At 42.2% G+C, this 21,261-nt stretch overlaps 1 protein-coding gene across 10 annotated transcripts in view; it reads left to right on the top strand.

Annotated features, from left to right (window-relative positions):
- NFIB (nuclear factor I B) overlaps positions 1 to 21,261 on the top strand; it is a 264,748-nt gene that overhangs the window by 83,148 nt on the left and 160,339 nt on the right. For 6 of the 10 annotated variants that reach the window (XM_054054087.1, XM_054054082.1, XM_054054080.1 and 3 more), the window contains exon 2: positions 18,262 to 18,793. In XM_054054087.1, the coding sequence (XP_053910062.1) occupies positions 18,262 to 18,793 (532 nt within the window). Of the gene's footprint in view, positions 1 to 11,885; positions 12,234 to 17,739; positions 17,873 to 18,261; positions 18,794 to 21,261 lie in introns of those variants that run through there. The other 4 variants (XM_054054088.1, XM_009556329.2, XM_054054083.1 and 1 more) reach the window with 2 other exon arrangements.

Below are 21,261 nucleotides of genomic sequence, written 5' to 3'. Positions count from 1 at the left end.
AGCATCATGCTGGTCACCTTTCTATTCTGTGGGTGACAGAAGCCTGTATGGTCTTTCAGGCTGAGATAGCAAGGTTTTCTCTGTGATCAGTAAAGTGCAGTATCCACAGTGTTAACACAGGCTGCAAAGCAGTTTGCGGAGCTCATTCTCCTAAATCTGAGCACATTAGTAACAGGAATAAGAGCATCAATCATGCAAAAAAATCTGTGCTACTGTGAGATCTTCAGCTGTCTTGCTGACATCATAATGACACAGACTTGTCTGGACAAGAAAGCCACCAGGTGGCAAGATCATCCACTCTGGACAAAAACGTCTGCCCACATCCGCATATGCTGGAGATGAGGGGCAGGAAAAGTTTGTGGTCAGGTTTCACGTGTTCTTTTACAAGCAGAAATGCTGAACGTCCTAGGAATACACCAACTTTCTTTTGCACAAGCTGTCATGCTGGTGCACCTGCAGAGAACCCATAGTGACTGTGGCATGCCGTAGGTGTCTGCCAGACTGGCGTACCAGCACCCATAAGCAGAAATATAATCTTTTCCTTTTTTTCCTCCCTGGAGATTTCAGCGTAAAAGTGAGACACTCACATGAAAATCTCCTTCACTACCTTTCCTAACTTCTCTTGTATCCTGCTACAAGAATGCTAAAGTCGCATTCAAAAGTGGTTGATCCAGGTCAGGGGTGATCTAACAGGAAAGGTCAGAAATCCACAGGAGCTTGGGAAGAACAGAGAAGTTTTTCTTTTAGCCACTTTGAAACGTGTTCTCAAGCTGGTGATTGTCAAAAGTCTTGCAAGACTTGCCCAGAAATCCTGGCACTAAACCTATCCTAGGACCAAATCCTATCACCTCTGCAACTGCAATATAGAGCCTGTTAAAGGAATATGGCTCATGTGCAGCTCTTCAGGTGCACATTCACATGGGATTTGGTCAGCTCAGGTAAGCGTGCCTGTGTGAAGAGCAAGAAATGGTCTACCAAGTCAATTCGGGTGCTGTAGGACCCATCTCAGAAACAGTGAAGTATGTGAAGTTCAATGAAAAGAGATCCCCTAAATGGAACAGGATGGAGACTTGGATCTGGTAGACTGGTTCGTGAAAAAATAGGAAACCAAAATACTTGTCCTCTAAGGGTCTGCCCTGGCTCCATTTCACAATGTTCTAACATTTCTAACCTTAAAAAAACTCTGCTACAAAAATACAGCTGTTACAAAGTCAGTTAATGTGCTGCTGGTCTGTGCACATAGCTTGGCTGAAAATGCTGCAAGGCAAAAGTAACAACAAAGATGTGCACCCCTTCCCTTCCTGTTCACCTTAACGAGGTGTGAACTCAAAAGACTCTGTATGCCATTTAAACACTACCATTAAGCCTCAGCTATTTTTTTTTTTCTTTCTATTAAGAACAATGATGTTACAGTTCCTCAGCAATCCCGTGTATTGAGAGAGGCAAGGGTCTGGGGAAAGAAATTGTACTTCATTGTATTATTAAGGACAGTAGAAGAACTGAAGGCAGTCTGTTGTAGGGAATGTGTAGGATTTTTTTTACCTTTTTAGTGCTTCAATCTGTAATCTCCTAACCTTCTTTTAATTTGTTCTGGTGATGATGTGATTGTTTGGTGAGTTGTGATAGTGCTTCCAACGTATTTTGATAGAAGAATAGGATTAAACATGTAGAAGTACATAGTACAAGACTATCAACTAGGGAGAAATAGATGTTGTGTATCAGGATTCTGCAGCTGCTTTCCAGGGCAAGGAAAGTGAGACTTGCTGCTGGCTAAAATTGTATATGTTGTATTTACTCTCCTGTGTTGCTTTATTATCTGAAGTGAAAAACCTGGACTGCTGTAATCAGTAACAACTTTTCTACTGCTTGCCAAGGCCTCAGGAATTTAGGAACAGCTTTATGAAACCTCCTTGAATTCTCCCTTACCTAATATGCCAGAGAAAGGCTGGGAGCAAATGGCACTTGTCTGCTCTGTGGCGAGCGGGAAACCCAGGCTCCGCTTGGCAGTACAGGGAATTACTCACACCAGTCTCTCTAAGCCTGCTGACCAGCACTCCCCATCTCTTTGCCCAGAGTGTTTTTCCCTGGACCACAGAGTACTTGCCTGGGGGAAGCAGCAGAAGAAACCATTACGCCTTGCCAAGCTCAGAGTTATAATTCTACCTAGTTGCTAGGAAACTATGCAGGAGGCTCAGCGGGGCCGGGAGCCTGTAACGAGCAGCATGGCAAAAGTATGAACTTCCAGAAATAATGAGCAAGTGTCTTGCACATGTGCAAATCCTAGATTTTCTGTGGTGTGTTGCTCAGATGAAGCTGCACGGGTTGTTGCTGGAATAGCAAGTGGCACCTTTAAAGCTACAGCAGTCTTTCCCTGAAAAATCTGAAGGTCTTACTCGAAAGCTGGTGAAGAAAGATCAGTTTTTCACATGTGCAAAATGATGCCTTTAGCCAAAGCTACCTAGTTTTCTCAGTTGTCCCGTTATGCATGAGGATGGCTGTACCCCTCATGTGCAGAGCTGAACTGCAGAGACTCGCCCACTGTACTGTTGCTTAATGTGATTCTTGTTTACTCGGTTTATTCTCTGACTGCACTACTCATAGACTTCACTGCCAAAGCATTGATATGCCAGATCCTCTTTCATCCATTTTATTTTCCTCTCCTGTTGATTAGTCAGGAAACCTTGAAATTATGGACATTTCAATGAAGCAAATTGTAAGGGCAGCTTTGAAAATAAGTCTTGAAAAATATGGTCCTACAAATTCTGTTACAAAGAAGTCAAATAATTCTTAAGACTGTAATTTGTTTCAGTGAAAATTCTGCAAGTGAGTGGATCTCCCTTCACATTGTTATCTACTCATATTTAGACAGGTAACTAAGTAACAATTATCCACAGAGAAACACTATTTACAGTCTTTTCATGTTTCATCTATTACGGACATTAAAAAGTACCAGCCATACAGATACATAACCTCGGAAGACCCAAAAAATCCAGAACTGACAGAACTTAAGGTAAGCCTGTCACAAAATATATGACCCTTTGATTATATTTATGGAAAAGAAAACCATAATCAAGACATGCTCATGCTATACAACTGAGAAATCAAAGGCAATGGAAATGACAGATAACACGATTTTTGAACTTAAAAGAAAGTTCAAGAAAGTTGCCTGCGACAAACAATCTAAGCTTAAACTAAATTAACTATGGCAGTTTCGGGTAACACAATTTTTCTTTCTAAAAGACTGCGATATCCATGGCTTTTCCTATTGCAAATATTTCTCTCATTTGGTATCAAGTAAAAAGTTCCTGATTGTTCACTAAATCACTTGCAGAGTTAGGTTTACTACTTATACAGGCTCAACAAAACCAAACACGCAAACAGCAAAACCAGAGAAAGCTGCAGCGAGTAATGGACCTGAGTAGTTGTACTTGAATCTTTGTCAGCAATCACAACAGCAGCACCAAAATTAAACCTAAGGAGCGACAAAAAGCCTGGAAACCTATAATGAAATATTGCCAAAGTTCTTGTAATAAGCTCTGTTAAGTACTGATGACCTGTGCAAATTCTTAATTGTCTGTGACTCTCTGACTCAATGTTTGACTTTTATAACAAAGGAAAAAAACTAAACAATTTTAAAAAATCAACACTCATAGATTCCCTCTGGCATGGAGAAAGATCTGCTCTCCACTGAACTGACTGGCTGTCATAAAGTTTACAAAAACTGTGCTACACAGTGCACGAACAATTGTTTCCCTCATTCACTGAACAGACAAATCTGTGATTTACTTTTTTTCTAGGCTTGAATTCTTCATAAAACTGTCAGAAAAAAAAATAAAGAAAAAAACTCTTTTCGTTTTTCCTAAGCCTGAAAGCTTATGTTTCTTTTTTTCCTACTTCATGGCAATTTGTGCTTCAATTAAAGAGCAGAATGTATTTTTAGCAGCTTAGAATGTTTTTCTTGAATCAAAGAAAATTGACTTCCTGAGAGGCCCCCATGTTCCCAGCAATGGTCTCCAAGCAATTATGAAGATTCTTTAGGAGTTTGTACTCAGCAAACAATTTTTAACAGGAAGGAACGTATTTGTTATCCGAACGATTAAAGCTCTCCACACACTTTCACCTCACGTAGTTTTAGTTATATCACCGCCAGTGCCGTAATTCTGTAGGAAGTTTCAGATGCGAAATCCTTCCTATGCAAGGTGCCTCGCTGCCCTCAGGTCTGGGCTGCGAGAACAATTCCTCCGGAGAGAAGTTAATCCTGCGAGAAGAAGAGAGGGAGCGGGACGGCGTGCGAGTCTATGAACGGCACTTGAAGCCATGAAAACACAGAATCATAGAGACGCAGAATCATAGAATTGTAGAATCACGGAGTAGTTTGGGTTGGAAAGGAGGTGGTTGAGTCCCCATCCCTGGAGGTGTTTAAAGACGGGTAGGCGAGGTGCTCAGGGACATGGTTTAGTGGCAGAGAGGAATGGTTGGACTCGATGATCCAAGAGGTCTTTTCCAACCTGGCGATTCTATGATTCAATGACCTTATAGATGACCAAAAATCGCATAACCTGCTCGCAAAACCCTTCTAATAAATACGTGTGAAGGAGCGGGGTGACTCTGTCAACGGTGGAGGCGCACCCCCGCACGGAGCCCCCTCCCCGCACCCGCGCTCCCCCTCCGGGCGCCCCGCGCTCTCCATTGGCCGCGGCGCGCGCGATATGCAAATGAGCGCGCCAGTCCCCGCTGCGCGCGGCAGCCGCCAGGCGGAAGCGGAGAGCCGCGTTTCCCGCGCTTTGGGGGCGGGGGGGGGGGGGGGGGGAGGGAGGGCGTGGGGGAGACCAGAGGCGACGGTGACGGGCGGTGGAGACCATCGCCCGAGGGAAGAGGGGGCGGGGGGAGCAGCGCCCCGGGAGGGTGGAGGAACGCGCGGAGGCAGCTCCAGCCGTAGCATGCACGTCTCTCTGTGCGATATCCATGTAGACGGAGCGAGAGATACATTTTAGAACAGTTAAAAAAAAAAAAATAAATCCTGGAACGCGTTCAAGTCAACCGCCAACGAAACGTGCGCTCGAGAGAGGAAGGTTGGGAAGCGAGGTGGAGGAGGAGGCTGCTGGTGCCCGCAGGCTGTGGCTTTTTGCCGCCTTTTTCCCGGTTTCGGCCAAGAATTTTCTGTGTCAAGGAAAAAAAAAGCCGTCAACAAAAACAAATCCAAAACAAAGCCAACAAACAGCCTGAGCAAATAATCCCCCCCCCCCAAAAAAAAAAAAAACCACCAAAACCAAACCAACAGCGACAAACAAACCAAAACAAAGCACACCCCCAAAAAAAGGAGGGAAGGCCACTTCTGGAAATTAGGGGGAAAAAAAAAAATATATATATATATACACATATATAAACCCACCACCGACAAAAAGATCCCAACAAACCGAGTTCTTGAGGAAAGAATAGATTTGTTTCCTGGAAAATATGAATCCAGCGGCCCGTTGGTGTGTATTACAGATTTCAAGATCTCATTTATTTAATGCAATACACCTCAATGGTATGTGAGCTTCAAGTGATTTTTTTATATGCACTTCTTTTTTTTTTTTTTTTTTTAAGCTTGCTTGGTTCTTGTTTTGTAATTCCTCCAGGTTTAGACTGTGTCTCTGTGTTTTCTAAGTGGATGTTATACCCTCTTCTTACATGCTGATCTCACTTATGCTTTACAGAATGAGATATAAGTGGTGGATTGTTTATATTTTGCTTTTTTGGCAGCTTTTGTATATGGGTCACACTTTTATGCCAGGAATCGGTTGATGGGAGTTTACGTCCAAAAGTGCTGAACTTGGCACATTTCCTGCTTCAACTTTTTCCCGCCTCCCCCTTCTTCACTGGCAGGCAACTATCAATTAAATGCTAGAAAGGATTAATGCAAATGCTGCTTTATTTGTACCTCGCAGACACTTATTTTTCCCTCTTTCTTCTTGCTTCTTTACTCCCGTTTTAATATAATATTTTCTCTCTGACTCTCTTTGTGGCTTTCTTAGTTAATAGACTGTACTGTTAATGTTTAATGTTGAAGAAAAGGCATTGCTGTGTGTATGGTCTGCTCGATAAATTGTCTGGAGGCTTTTGATGGTCTCTTTCATGCTATATTGCAGGATGCAGTGCTCGGGAGGCATTTCTGGCTTGTTTTTTAAAGTTACTTTAGAGGGTTTCTTTTTGTTCGCTTTTTTGCCTTTTTTTTTCCAGTGCTGTTTTGTTGTGGGACCTGTGTGTGTATTTTAATTCATTCCTTTCTCTTGCGTGTCTGTGTGTACGTGTGTGTGTGTGTCTGTCTGCTTTCCCTCTTGTCCTCTCTTCGCCTGTGTGTCTGGGCCACATTTTAATGCACAATATCCCATCCATTAAGTTGTGGTTGAATGCGGAGTGTGTGAGGACTTGGCAGCTCTCAGGTTGAAGGGGGCGGGGAAGCCAGTTTCGACTCTGACACAAGATGCCGATGTGGCATGATCTGAATTATTATTAGGGCTGTGAACATGGCCATCTTCTCCTCCTGCTGCTGGAAAGCGCTGCCGTTGAACTTGAGATGGGACAGACAAGATCTCAAACTTTTGGTTTTTTTTTTTTTGAAGTACAGTAGCTAGCAGAGAAAAGGCGCCAAAACACACAAGATTAACTCGTAGCATTCTCTGAATGGATTTTGAGCTGTACTGCTTGCAATTTTAACTTTGAATCCCAAGGAAAAAAATAAAGCGCTTTTATAATTCTGATTTGGGCAGACATTTAAATGCAGTTTCTAGACACTGCCCCTCTCCCCGCCAATATTCTCAAAACCTGGCAAGTGATATAAACTGTCAGAAAAGATGGTGCAAAACTTCTATTGTTGTCATCATTGTTTATGTCCAGGGCATTTAAATGAGATTTTTAAAAAGAATTTTCTGTATATGTACTGTATTGGGGCAAGAGGGTTTCAAACCTTTGTAAGGCCGAGAATGTAACACGTAGTGAGGACAAAAACTGCACAGTTGTGTAATCCAAGACATTGTGGTTTATGGCTTTACACTTGAGGTTTGATGTTTTTGTTTGCTGGTCTGGGAATTGTGGAAAGCTCAAGTATTATAGTCTCCATCAAACTATACACGGACAGGTCAAGTGCACAGACCCGCCGTATGTATGTTCGTCTCTGTATACAGTCAGTTGTTTCTTTCTTCACTTTTGATAGTATATATGCATACTTTCTGTCTGATCATACATATACACAGTTTATATACAGTGTGTATTTCTCTTGATCACCTAGAAACAAACAAACAAAAAGTGCTAGTAAATCTTATGATAAATATATTTACAGTTATGATACTGTACTACCTTAGAAATTTTAGTGATTGCTGTTGGCATTTTAAGTCATAAATCCATTACAATTCAGCCACATATGAAATGTACCAAGACCCCATAAACCAATGCACTATCAGTTTGCTTATTGCTAGTTGCTTATTACTAGTTGTTTGTTCCCCAGATGTTTTCTACACAACTTCCTGTGCATACACATATATATCTGTATGCACATACAACATACAAAACAACATACGAAAACTGACCAAGGCTCTGACTATGCCAGAGATGCAAAACTTTATTTTGTAGTTTAGTATGATCATACAAAAAGTCTGGTAAGGCACAGACTAGTCCTACAGTTAGAATAACCATTAGATAACACTGTGACAGCATAACGTGGTTTAGGTTATTTTCTACACGTAGCTGGCATAAACTATACTTGTATTTGTGCTGGTCAGTATTTATGTATGCACCTAAGTATTTGTATACGTTATGGACTGTGTGAATGGCATTTGCTAACAAAGGATGAAAAGAAGTTAACAGTATTGCTATTAAACTAGATATAAAAGAAACTGTAAAGCTGGCATTTTGGATCAAAGAGGCCTCTTAAGTAAAAGTTTTGGAGCTGGTTCTCAGATATTTTGTCTTTTAGTTGACATGACATATGCCAGAATGAACTGTTTCTGATTCTTATAAAAAGACTACTGAAATTTTAAGGAAAACTTGCATTCTTAGAAGTTCAGCATGTGTATGTTTAGATAGTCGGCCAAGTTGCCTATTTGTAACCTGACAGAATCTCAGGCGGCATACTTCATTAGCAATGCCTTTCTCTTTGATTACTAATAGTCTTGTTCTACAAAACTTGAAAAAGTTGGGCGGTTGTTCAGGGTATCAGCTGAAATTCTGCTTGAGAAAGGATATAGGTGGCCTAACTGGTCTCTTCATTTTTTAATGTTATTATCTCTGAAGTCCAAGGGCAGTGCTACTTTGCAGCGTCTTGTAAAATTTGTGAGCGCTGTCTGTGAGAAAGAGAGGGAAAAAACTGGTTTCTTTGAAAGTGTGGCATAGCAGGATCTGCACTACTGATAGAAAACTACTGTGAGGAGCTAGGACACGTGGTGGGGAGTAAGCCCATCTGCCCGTGGTGTCAAAAAGCCTTTCTGGTTCTTTCCTGAGATTAGCTGCCTTAGATCCTGCAATGTGGACAGTGGATGTACCTCCATCCCGGTCACCCTGGGCAGAGGTGGGTGGGAGGCATGGAGCATGGGCACAGGGGGCAATCCCCTCTCTGGAGGCTGCACGTTGTTGTGATTCACACACAGCTTCAGCACTTGCCACTTACTGGTGTGAAACGTGTCTTTCCTTCCTGAAAGAGCATTTTTGTGACATGAAGTTTTTCAACACCCATGTTCATGTGCTGAGGTGTCCCTGTGTCCAGGCTTATGTTATCAGTGTTCATATTGCATCCTGCCTGAGGGCAGGATCCCTTAGGCCATCCTGCCCCTCTTAGTTGAGAACAGTTCCCAGTCCCTCTCATGAGGAAGGTCAGACGGTGACTTTTATTTTCTTAATTGCTCATGTTATAATGATAGCAGAATTTCCAGATAGAGCGTGGAGGCTCGCATAGCTCTGGCAATGAGCACAAAAAGCAACTGTCTCCTAGGCTGGAGTTTCAAGGGTAGAGAACCTGCAGTACTTGCATGTTTTTTAGCGTGTGGGGTGGGAGACAAGGGTTTTTAGGGGAATGGGGTGTTAATGCAAGCCAGGACTTGAAAGCAATTGAACTGCTTTCCCACAAGGTCTCCCTGCATGCCAGGGCTCAGCCACTGTGGCTGCTGTTGTTGCCACATTAAGACTATGTTTCTCTAGGCTAATCAAGTTCCCACATACCTATTTACGTACCTCTGCAAAGAAGTGGTAGAGAGTCGCTCTTTTTCATTATTTGAATCAAGTTCTCTCCTGGAAAGAATCTTTAGCTTGCTTTCCTCTGAAGGGTGCTGGGAGCGTGGGGTGGGATAGGGGGCTAGGATGACAGGTTCGTTCTGCCTGGACAAACCAATGGCAACCTGCGCCATGCTTGCGCTGCCAGGATCCTAGGTCATGCAGAAGATGAGATGCTGCTTGAGCCATGCTGGCCGGGCAGCTCAGGGGCCTTCACGCCAGGGATCCACTCAGTCCTGGCCAGCACACTGGCTCTGGGGAGGGTCTGGCCTTGCCACTGTCCCCCAGAAGTGCTCTTTCTGGGAAGCACCGGCACATGCTGCAGGGCTGGCTGGGCTCAACCCTTGGCCGATGACCCTGAGATGACTCCTGTGATGATGCAAATCCCAAGCTCACCCTGCCTCCACACCCCCTTGCAATAGCACGGGCTGCAGGAAGTGCCCAGTTTGGTTATCTGCCCTTACCTTACTCCATGTGCCTTTTCCTGCTTGCCTTTCCTTGCTCTCAAGAGCGTGCCTGACGGTTCTTGCTTTTTAGTACAGAGGTCTCTACTACAAAGCAGTCCCTTGGCCAGGACTTGGGAAGGAGTGGGACCTTCTGCAAGACCTGCCTGGGAAAGGAGAGATTTCTCCCATCTGTGCAGCTCACGGGGCAGCCTGGCTGATGTGGTGTTGGGGGCTTGCTCTGATCCCTGCCGAGGGGTACAAGGCAGAGGGGGGGTGGAAGAGGGTAATTAAATCAGGTCCACAGCAATGGCCTGTTGTGCAAGAGTTCAAATGCTCAAAGAGGTGTGTTCAAGGACATCAGTACATTTGTGCCACGGGGAATGTCTTTTATGGTAAATTAACTCCAGATAAATTGAATATTCAAAGGGAAACTCCAGTTTTAAAGCTGGCGTTATCAGCTTTTTGCAGTGTCTGGGTAAAGGAAAAGATGATGGGATTTGGGGGTGTATTCTTGCACCAGATATGGGAATAAATTTTGCTCACTGTGGTTAACCCCGAGTTTTCCTCATCCCTTCTTGCCGAAGCATAAAGTCTGAACTTGTCACTTACCAGCACGGTCTGCAGAAGGCAAAACCCATGGCTGTCGCCTGAACCCTGAGAACCTGAGGAAACTGGGCAAGTGCAGCCAGAAATCGAGCTGCAGGGATGTGCCATGGATTTTGCAAGGCTTACCGCACTGGGCCCTTGCTTTGGTATTACCTGTCTCTTACGGGCTCCCTCCTTCACCCGCCCATCCCCCTGCTTCTTTTGGCTTGTAAATTTATGGGAATTGCAGCTGGTAGACTTGGCAAGCTCCCCTCATTAAGAGCCCTCTTTGAAAATGGGCTGTGTTTGAGCATTTCCCTAATGAGGACAGGACGGGGTTAAAAAGTGACCATTTCATGGTTGACTTGAACCTGCCTATTTTCCTCGATGTGTCGTGAGATGCCTGACGTGAATAAAAATCTCACTTCGGGCAAGGAGGAAGTCAGCGGTTCCTTCGAGACGAAGCCGGAGCCGCTCCTTGCAGTGATGGGCGAGGGGCGGGTGCCGCTCACACCGAGCCCCCCCAGCCCCCCGAGCTGTGCCCTGCATCGCAGCCCTCCTCGCAGGAGATGAGATAGAAGTTTCGGTCACTCCTTCCCCACCCTCCGCCCTCCCCAGCTCCCCCCGATTAAAAGCTGCCCCGGGAGAACGAAACCAGACCCCGCACCCTGTTGCAGCCCGGTTGTCCCCACCTCGGCTTCGGGGGCCACCTCGGGGGGAAGAAAAGGGGCGTGGGGTGTCTGAGCCCCGCCGCCGGCAAATCGTACCCCGAAAGGAGGAGAAGGAAAAGAATCCTCCTGCAGATGGCAGACTCTTCCCCCCCCCGCACAACCTCCTCCCCCCTCCCCCCCCAATCTCCCCCCCCAACTTTCTCCCACCAGAAGAGAAGGGAAAACCAGGGATGTTGTTTGCAAAACGTGCTAGTTCCTTCTGCGGTGTTGGATGGTGATTAATAGAGAGGGAGGGCAGAGGAGGGAGATCTGGTGGAGAAGGAATGTGTTTGCAGGAGGAGGAGGAGTGTAAGCGATGATTGTGTAATTAAATAATTAATAAAAAATACTTAAGTCTTATTTGGGGAGAGAGCTGGAACGGGGTCCAGAGGGTGTAACTGATCCAAGTTTTGCCGAGCGGCGGCGGGGGTGGGGGACGGGGCAGACACGGAGGGAGCGAATCGGGTGGGGTGCCGAGTAGAGATTTACCGTTTGAATTTTCTAAATATCGTTTTTATGAGGGCAGGCGATCGCAGAGCAGGTCTCTCGCCATCGCCGCAGAAGCGAGGGCGGGGGTGAGCGAGCGGCGGCCGCCGGGGGAGCCCGAAGGCTGCGCGCTCCCGTCCCGGCGCGCTCCCTCCGGCCCCGCCACTGCCCCGGCAAGTTTCGCCTTCCATCGCTATTCCGCGAATTCCCTGCCCCTCTTCGGGCTGTAACCTTGAACTTTTCGAGAGCGTGGTGACAGTGCCGTAATAACCCACCGACTACAACTTCTTAAAAAAAAAAAAAAAAAAAAAAAGAAAAAAAGGAAAAAAAAGGAGAAAAAAAGGATTAAAAAAAGCGCCAAACAACAACAAAAAAAAATCCTCCCGCCTACCCCTCCCCCGCCCCCCCCCCGAGTCCTTCCCCCCTCATCTGCAAAACAACCAGCAGCAGCAGCAGCAAAAGCAAGACTCCTGCGCCGCCGACTACAAGAGGGTTAAAAGTGTAGATTGGATTTCACCCCGGGAAATCTAGCACACGGAGTGAACTTGAATCTTTGGCTATTTAAGGAGGACTGGGGTTTGTTGTGAAGTTGTGGTGATCCAGTGCAGAGCCCCGTCCTGATTGATTTCATCTTCCTTGAGTCTCAGATGACTGTAAAATGGATAGATGAAATTATTCGTTTTTGAGGCTTTTCTTAGGGGCTCTCCGGGCAGCGTGTTCTCAAAGCGAAGTCATGATGTATTCTCCAATCTGTCTCACTCAGGTATAGACGCGTTTTATTTAATTTATTTGTTAATTAATTAATTAATTTTCACTTTTTTTTTTTTAACGTTTACTTTTATATGTATGCGAGTTGTTATTAATGAGTCATTGCTAATAACTGTAACGGGTTAAAGCGCAATTGTAACTAACTTGTCGGATCCAAACTCCTCTCGCAGGAGGGAATAGTAGGGAATAAACTGCAGCAGGCCATTGTTTTGGGGAGATCCATTCAAAGTGTCACCCGCAGACAAATACTCTTTAATTGTTGGTGCATAAGAAGTCAAAGGTTAACAAAATGGAAATGAACATAATTACGCTAAAAAGCAGGTTTGGGAAGTATTGATTTGATTGGAATCAAACGATCTGTTCTCTTTTCAGCTCGCCAGTTTACGCAGGCTCTAATGAAAGGGGTTTTGAAAGGAAAAGTGCTGGTTTTGACAAAAAAATGAGCGCTCGCCGGTGCGAAGTAATCCCGTCTCATGCTTAATTAATGATACATAGTCTGCCAACAGCGAGGGCGATGTGAGCGGGGATGACCAAGCTGTGCGAGCGTTTTCCTGATCGGTTATGCAGGGGCATGGCATTTTCCCCCTCCCGTCTCCATCGCAATGCTGGAGGGCGAAGGGGGGACGATCCTTTGCTTTTTCGGGGAATGGGGCGAAGCCGCGGAGCGCGGGGGCGGAGAGCGGCGAGAAGGGGGGGATGTCCCAGCCCTTCCAAGACAAGACGAGGCTTTTTCAGACCTCAGGGGTCTTAGGGAGCTGGCTTGGGAAGTTCGCCGGGTGCCCCAGGAGCGTCCTCGCAGCGAGGAGCCCGAGCGCCAGGGCAGCCGGAGCTCCGTGGTGGGAGGAGAACGCGGGCTGCGAAGCCGGGGGACAGCTTGGAGAAGCTTTTGTGAAAGTCTGTCTTAGAAGGATGTGATGTAAACTGATTAAGCGATAACTGCTTGCTTCCACATTGGTGCAACAAATGGCCAAAGAAGCAGAAAATGCGCGAAAGTAGCGTCTGCTGCAGTGCTGCGATTGGGCGGCCGGCGAGGCGCTTAGGGTTTGCAGCATGAATAAATAAATAAATGTGATTTAAGTTATCCCACAATTAGAAAGAACCGTAATTCAAAAGGACCGAAGAGTTCATAAATTGCGAATGAAGATGGAAACAATGATAAGCCTTATTGGATACAGTCCTGTAGCTTTTTGGCTGACACATTTTTTATTGTTTATATTTTGTTTGGCATCTGAGTGTGATTGACTTAGATATGGATATTTTCAGCGAGTAAGCGTGAGCTGCAGCGAAGCAAAGCTGGAAAAGAGTACCGTTGAGATACTCTTCAAAAGATAAATGAATACATATAGGAAGCATTTTGTCTAATGTATGCACATGCTTACAGGTACACACGTAAAAATAATTAATTATGGTGGAATCTGCAGTTAATAAAAACCAATTCTGAGTATGGTGTCCGTCCTGTGAAATTGCTGACAGGCAATATGACCTCTGCACTGGGGTATAAAGCTGACAGTAAAACTGAAGTAAGTGGTTTTTACGTTGGAAACACGCAAATTTTCACCACCACCTCTGTTACAGCAGGTAGTTAATTTTGTTGTTTCCGGATGTAATTACACTTTTTCCCCCCTTGTGTTTGCTTTTTGGTTTCACAGATGTAATAGATTTCCTCATTCTTTACAAATCTGCATTAAAATACTGCACTCAGGTGTATACGAAAGCACAACATCATACTCCTACTGAAATAAATACAATAGTTGCTATTCCTCGCTTTCAGGCTCTGATAACTTTCCCGTAATATTTTACAGTCATACTGTATCATGTGCCATGCAGAGACAGATACCATTTAGAGGTGCATACATGGAACACAGTTGCAGCAAATATATTTTACTTTCTCTACCTATTTGGAATGACAAAGGCATTTAAAAACTGTCTCCCTTCTCCATAAATTAAAAATTAAGATTACACTGGCAATCAGAATTTGTACTTTGTGTTATTTATTTATTTAAAGCCATTGATTAACCTTACTTTGAGTTGCGACTGTGTTAGAGTAGCACTGCCAAAATTGTTCTCTCTATTGTGTCGTCCGTCTCTAGGGCTCTTGCAGTGCACGTTGACTGTGGTAGTGTATGCTCAGAACAAAATATTTTGGTAAAAGTTCTAAACACAGAACACATGTTTGGACTGAACTCCTTGTGAAATCAGTAGTTCAGTTTGTGCCGAGACAGCACTGAAGCACCTTTTGGAAACAAGTCTAAAATCCAAAGTACAGATTTAAAACAGACCCTGGCAATTCTATTTCAGTAGAAGATTGGTGGTTGTAAAATAACTCCAAGGAATAGTGAAGACTTACCCAATGCAATTTAAATTTTTTTTGGGTCCTTTCCCTCCTATATGCCTCTTTCCCCTTCTTTCAGAATGAGTGGAAGCGGCAAATATTTCTGTTGCTGAGGTACGATAGCATGTAGTTACTGCATGCCTTTAAGTGATTCATGGCTTGTGATACTTTTGCTGTGGTTTATTTTTATGTTATGGTGGTCCAGTAAACCCAGAATACGTTGTCATTGTGTTTTCCTCCTAGAATAGGTTGTTTCATTAGGCACAGAGAAAGTTAACACGGGGAAATGGAGTACGTGAAGTTTTCTGTATAAGATTCCTAGACTTCTGCATGGTACATTTATTGTGTGGTCTTCAGTTCAAACTTCAGTTCAAACTTCCATGAATTGACAAAAAGTTTATAAAAGGGGAAGAGAGGAGAAGGGCGCTGTGTTTCCCTTTTACCTACACCAGATAGGAAACCCGGCCTGTCTTATCATCACCACTATGTTTGCCTTTATTTTTGTGCTACATAGATAATAAATAATATATTTAATTTTCATTTAAATTGCCAGTGCACAATGGTTCACCTGATCCATTTGATTTGACATTTGAAAATCTTACCTCCGTAAATCACTTTATTGCAAGAGCAACTGTGGCACATGGGTAAGTGCCATATGAAAAAAAATATTTCTGCATTGCCAGTGTGAATATTAAGGGGAAAAAAATTCAAATTCTTTAGATGGCTTTTTAGGAGGTTTAGTGGAGAATGTGTGTGATTAATTGCAGATCTCCATTTAGGATCATTTTTATGGGCACTTCTTCTTGTCAAGTAATGTTTCATTTGAAAGGACTCCAGATGCACAATGAATCTCTTAAAGGCATTTGATAATATTGCTTTAGAACAGGATGTTCTTTGCTGTGTTTCTCCTTCACACTCTTTCGTATGTATTTATATCTTTAGAACTTAATGATATTATGAAAGAAAAGCCCATATACTGTTTTAAAAAGTTGTGCTCCCCCACCCCCCCGCACCGTTTGAAAAGGAAACGTTCAACCACAACAGACTGAAATTTAAAAGTGGAATTTTTCTCTATAAAATTTTCATGGATGTGAAATGCTTTAGGTTGTTATTGCTAATACTATGTGCATTACCTAGAGGCATAGCCATTCCAGAATACTTTGTGATCTTCTTAAAAATTCAAACTAAATGTGCAGTATTTTAGTAACGTAGAATAATTCTACATTAATTTTATTGCCATTTTAAGTTATAAATGCCAAAGTCTGTTTAGATGTAGAGGAAATCATTGCATTGAGGTAAAAAATAATTTTTCCCAAAGCTCTTGAGCCCCATGCCTTCACCTTTAGTCCCAGCTGTTAGAATTTTCAAAATCTGCAGTAAATTTGTTTCATTCATCTAAAGTAAATTGTAAGGATTTAACACCATGCGGCCTTTATGATTATGTTAATAGTTTTTCAAATTTGATTGGAATACGTTGATTAAGATTGCTTCTTTAGACAGAAAAATAAACTTTCTTTAGTAGTCATAATTGTGGGGGAAAGAAAGCATGGCATCAGAAAGTGTATGAAGATAGGAAAGTCTTATCATGGGTTGTGGTTACTCAGAGCAGTATTGCCTTCCCACACAAAGAACAGATTGTGGTTTAACTCTTTCCATGGCCTAGTTTTATGTGCTAGTATAGTATGAGAATTGTTCAAATCTCTGCTGGAAACTACTAATCAGTTTAATTATTGCCTTTGTGGCTCTTTGTCAAGCATCATATTGTAATGCAATCATTTATGTCCTGAATTATCTTCCTATTTTTGTCTCTCTCTTATTTTTTTCTTTTTCTTTTTTTTTTTTTCTTTTTTTTTTTCCTGTGAAGGTAACACAGTCATAGGTAAAATGCTTGCAACTTTCGTGTTTTCTGTTTGACTTGAGGGTGGTTAGGGAAGAGAAGTAACTAGATCTAGTGGGTTGTTTGTTTTTTTTTTTACCATTCTGGAAATTTTGAAGTTTGTTTGAAATTTGAAGGTTTAAATACTAAAATCTTGGCCTGAATCTTCTCCAATGGCAGTCTGAACTCTGTATAATTGAGACCATTAGTTATACTTTCATCATTTTTACCTAATGAAGTTAATCAGCCTGTTGATTAAACATAATTCATTCCTTGTCTAGCAGTGTAGCTGAAATATTAGCTTGTTAATTGTGTTCTTGAATATAATTGTATAAAAAAGGTTCGGTTTTAGTTTGATTGCAGCACGCCACTCAGTATGATGAGCAATCTGCGTGGTATTTAAAACCAAATATGCCTGCACAGAGGGAGAAAGATACCTTCCCTAAGGTCTCCTTTCTAAACCAGAGTACAGTAAAGTTTGGTAAGCAGTTTGTGCTGTTTTAAACAGTGGATTTGCTCATGGAAAAGAGGAATTAGATTTTGGGAAAGGCCTATTTAGATATTAACATGGATGTGTAGGGTGCTACTTTTAGTAGACAAACTGAATTAATTTAATGCTATAGGATGTACTTTTAGGGGACAACTAAGCATTACCTCCTTAATGGAATCCATATTGCTACTAGGCAGAAGATAAGAACTTGCAGATGAAGCCAGATGTCAGAAAGGGATATTTTGGAACTGTAAATAAATTGCATGGATTTTACAAAAGCAGCATTTGACCAGTGGTGCACTCATAATGTCACTCTGCCACAGCATGCAGAAACACAAAGAATGCAAAGTTTGTGCCAAGTTGCCATTTTTCATTGTACACCTCAGATTGATTTTTAAGGGGTTTAGAATAATTGCCACACTCATGTGATCAGTTAACAAATTAACTGACTCTGTGGGGCTTCAAAACCCACAATGGAGCTGCCGGAAGGACATAAATGTAATTTTTGTTCTCAACTTCATACACTTTTATTTTACAGAGTTTAGGGGTGGTGGGGGGGAAGCCCCAAGAGCTGAAAGTACAGAAGCTTCTGTTCAGGATTTGTATACGACACGCTGTGTCTTTTGCTTGCTTTCGCTTACTGTATACTGGTTTCTCTAGTTACCACCTCTGGAATGGTGCTGTTTCAGTGCTGGAATGTTGGACGTTTGATAAGAAAATGGATCAAGTTTAATGGCGCATGCTCTTTGTGCCACCAGCAGTCTCTTGCTGAGAGCATGCTCCAAAAGTGGGAACTGTGTGGCATTACACTGAGCATGTATATGCTTTGTGTTTCTGTGCCACAGAGAAGAGAAATGAACTGTGGCATTCGCCTCAGCGTTCTGAACATTTCTGCTCAGATTTTTTAAAACCGTACAGTGTCCTCTTTGTGCAATGGTACTTTTCCTGATGTTGGACATTCACTCAGATATTTAAGTGTTAGAAACAAAACATCGTGATGGCATCTCTTTTAAATGATATTGTCTCTGCAGTGTTGTGGGATAAAGTGAGGGGAGGCATACAAAATAAAATCTTCACCTGGTTCTTTCGAAGACTGAAATACGGGGAAAATGCGATTCTCTGGGTACTTTCTGGCTGCTGCCTGACAGCAGTGGTAATTGCATAGAATGTGTTCTGCAGAAATTTGCGTAAATGTGAAGTGTTTATTCTCTTCCTCGTGGATTTCACTTTAAGATTTTCAGAAATCTTTCTTGATATTGCTTTGATTATGAGAACTTACTGACTTTGAGTTTTCTTCTTCTTTTTCCCTCCACTTCTTTCCACAGGATGAATTTCACCCGTTCATTGAGGCACTTCTTCCACATGTCCGTGCAATTGCCTATACTTGGTTCAACCTTCAGGCTCGAAAACGCAAGTACTTTAAAAAACATGAGAAACGAATGTCAAAGGATGAGGAAAGAGCAGTCAAGGATGAGCTACTTAGCGAAAAGCCTGAAATTAAACAAAAGTGGGCATCCAGGCTCCTGGCCAAGCTGCGCAAAGATATTCGCCAAGAGTTCCGGGAGGATTTTGTGCTCACAGTGACTGGGAAGAAGCACCCATGCTGTGTATTGTCCAATCCTGACCAGAAGGGTAAGATTAGGAGAATCGACTGCCTGCGACAGGCTGACAAAGTCTGGCGTCTGGATCTAGTCATGGTGATCCTGTTCAAAGGCATCCCCTTGGAAAGCACGGATGGAGAGAGGCTCATGAAATCCCCACATTGCACAAATCCAGCACTTTGCGTCCAGCCACATCACATAACAGTATCAGTCAAGGAGCTTGATTTGTTTTTGGCATACTACGTGCAGGAGCAAGGTAGGAAGCAGATTGTTGTGTTTCTATGTTAGTATGTCAAACTGATTCCAAGTAGCCCCGTTTTCCCTGTGGGCTGGCTTCCAGTGAAACATTATTCTGTGGTCTGTAGATGTAACGTGGGTACATATCCTTATATGAATCAGCATGTGTACGTATATACTTACATGCACACAAATTCCTACAGACCTGTATAAATGACATGTATGTTTGACATACATGCCTTGTTCTCTTTCAGGAGAGAGATGGACATATCAAGGTAGTACTTTAGTTCCACTGAAGTTACTCTTTTTTTTTCTTTTTTTTTTGGTCAAAAAGAGGAAATATATTGTATAGTTTTTCCATTTGTGACTTCAGGAAACATTATTCTTGTTTTCCAAGCTGGTTTTTTTTTTATTTCCCCGGTACTGTTAGTAACAGCTGAAAGTATGTGCAATTGCACAATCACAATAAACCCTACAAATATTTATTATTGTCTTTGCAGTTCCAAATAATCAAGAATTTGTTAAAGTGATGAACCTACTATCACTTTGAAGATCAATTATAGACTTTCTCACACCTATGAAATAAAACATGAAAAAACTTTAGTGCAGAAATACTGCTTTAACTGCTTTGTAAGTGTCATACGTACACAGATTTACAGCTTACAATACTTAACGGTTTTTTCATATTTTGCATCACTACCTGATCTTACCTATCTGAGCTGTAAAACAAAGATCCAGAGTGTGATATTTTGAGGGAATTTTTCATGAATAGTATGTTTTCATAATCACATTAGTATACTTGAGTCTCTCTGGCAGATAATTGAAATTTGAAGTTGTTGTGGAAAATCGCAGGAACACTGTGGACTAGCTTCTTAAATTTAGTTTTATAGAATGAAAGTAAAACCAGGGCTTCTGATAATTATGTAGGAAGGAAAAAACTGCTAGTCATATCTATATTCAGATAACAATACTCATAGGCAGGTTCTCCAAAATTGTAAAAGGCTGTAAGCAGATAAAGTTTTGGGTTTTTTTTTTCTTTGATTCTGAGCCTTCTGAAATGCTTTTTCTCTGTGAGGGGTTATTTTGGTTCTTTCTAGTGATTGTGCCATTCTCTAAGATATCTTTCTATTGATGACAGATTAGCAGTAATGAAACATTGCTTTTTTAGTCGCAGATCTCAACTAGTGAAAGTTTAACTGTCCACAGATGGTGGGCCATTTCACTGTTTGGCCTGGTAGTAGGCAGAAATGGCCTGCGGAAGGGCAGCTGGCAGGCTGCTGTCTGGTGCCCGATACATAACTGTGCGATTTAGGTGAAAAGCAAGCGGGATGGATTTTGTTAGTAACAAAAACCTAAAATTGCATATGGCTTCATTTGGTGTGTGCTCATTCTTTTGAAGAACAGATACAGAACACAACCTTTTGTTTTTACTGTATTTGTCTTATAGCATTTCGTCACGCAAGTGGAGCACGATGTTTTCCTGAACGTATAAACGGACTTCAATTTTTAGGTTATTCATAATGAAAAAATATAGTTAGTTATTTTTTTCCTTTCCAGACCCCTGTGCTTGTGTTTTTTGTATTTTTTGTTCTACCACAGTAGACAACACTAAGATATTTTGCAGCGACTTTAAGTAGCTGCAGAGTCTGGTAAATCTGGTCCCCAGTAACAGGAAAAAAGATTTCTTTGATAGCATTAAACAAAACAGCTTAATTACAAATAATTTGTACCTTTAAACTCCTTTTGAGAAGAGAAATTCAAATGATATTTTAAATGCACATATTGTAAGACACAGCTTACTGATTAATTTTAATGGATTTACCTGTCTCTAAAAGTCAAAACTACAAAGGGAGGCAAACCAGTTTAAGTAGCTTTTGAGCTGGAAAAGCCTGGGTCAGAGTACTCTTACACATTGTCGACTTTTAAGTTGTTGGACACTAGTAACTTGAAGTGGGAGAAGGAATAGCAGGGCATAGCTCATTTCAGTGATTTAAATAAAAAAATTAAGTTTATTGAGAATGTGAGTTTATTTAAAACACCTGACTAATCACAAATGATTGAGACAAGCATGCCGTAATATTATAACTTTCAAACCTACTTTGAGAATATACTGGAAGATGAAGCTGACTGATTTCTGTGTACCAAATCACCCTTAGTAGACCCTTATGATTATTGTGAACTGCATGTATTTTATATCTGACTTGCTGCTTTACAGTAAATCTTAGGTTAACATCTGTTGGCTCTCTTCTTGACGTTATTATTAAGTTATCTTTGTATTTTTTTCCTGCTTTGCCAAACTTTGATTATCCTCCCTGAAAGCAGGTTAATTGTGACACTTTGTAGTGCACTTGATTGAGAGCACCAGGCTTTGCAAGAGATAAGCATGAAGTCAACCAAATTGCTGCTTTTATACACATGTTGTTTTGCTTTTTATTTCTTTTTTAGATTATATAAACCCGTCTAATATCATCATGTAAAAACTCAGCA

This window comes from Cuculus canorus, chromosome Z (assembly GCF_017976375.1).
Source record: "Cuculus canorus isolate bCucCan1 chromosome Z, bCucCan1.pri, whole genome shotgun sequence".
NCBI classification, from domain to species: Eukaryota; Metazoa; Chordata; class Aves; order Cuculiformes; family Cuculidae; genus Cuculus; species Cuculus canorus.
Note: the sequence above shows the minus strand (reverse complement) of the source record. Positions and strands in the feature narration are given on the sequence as shown.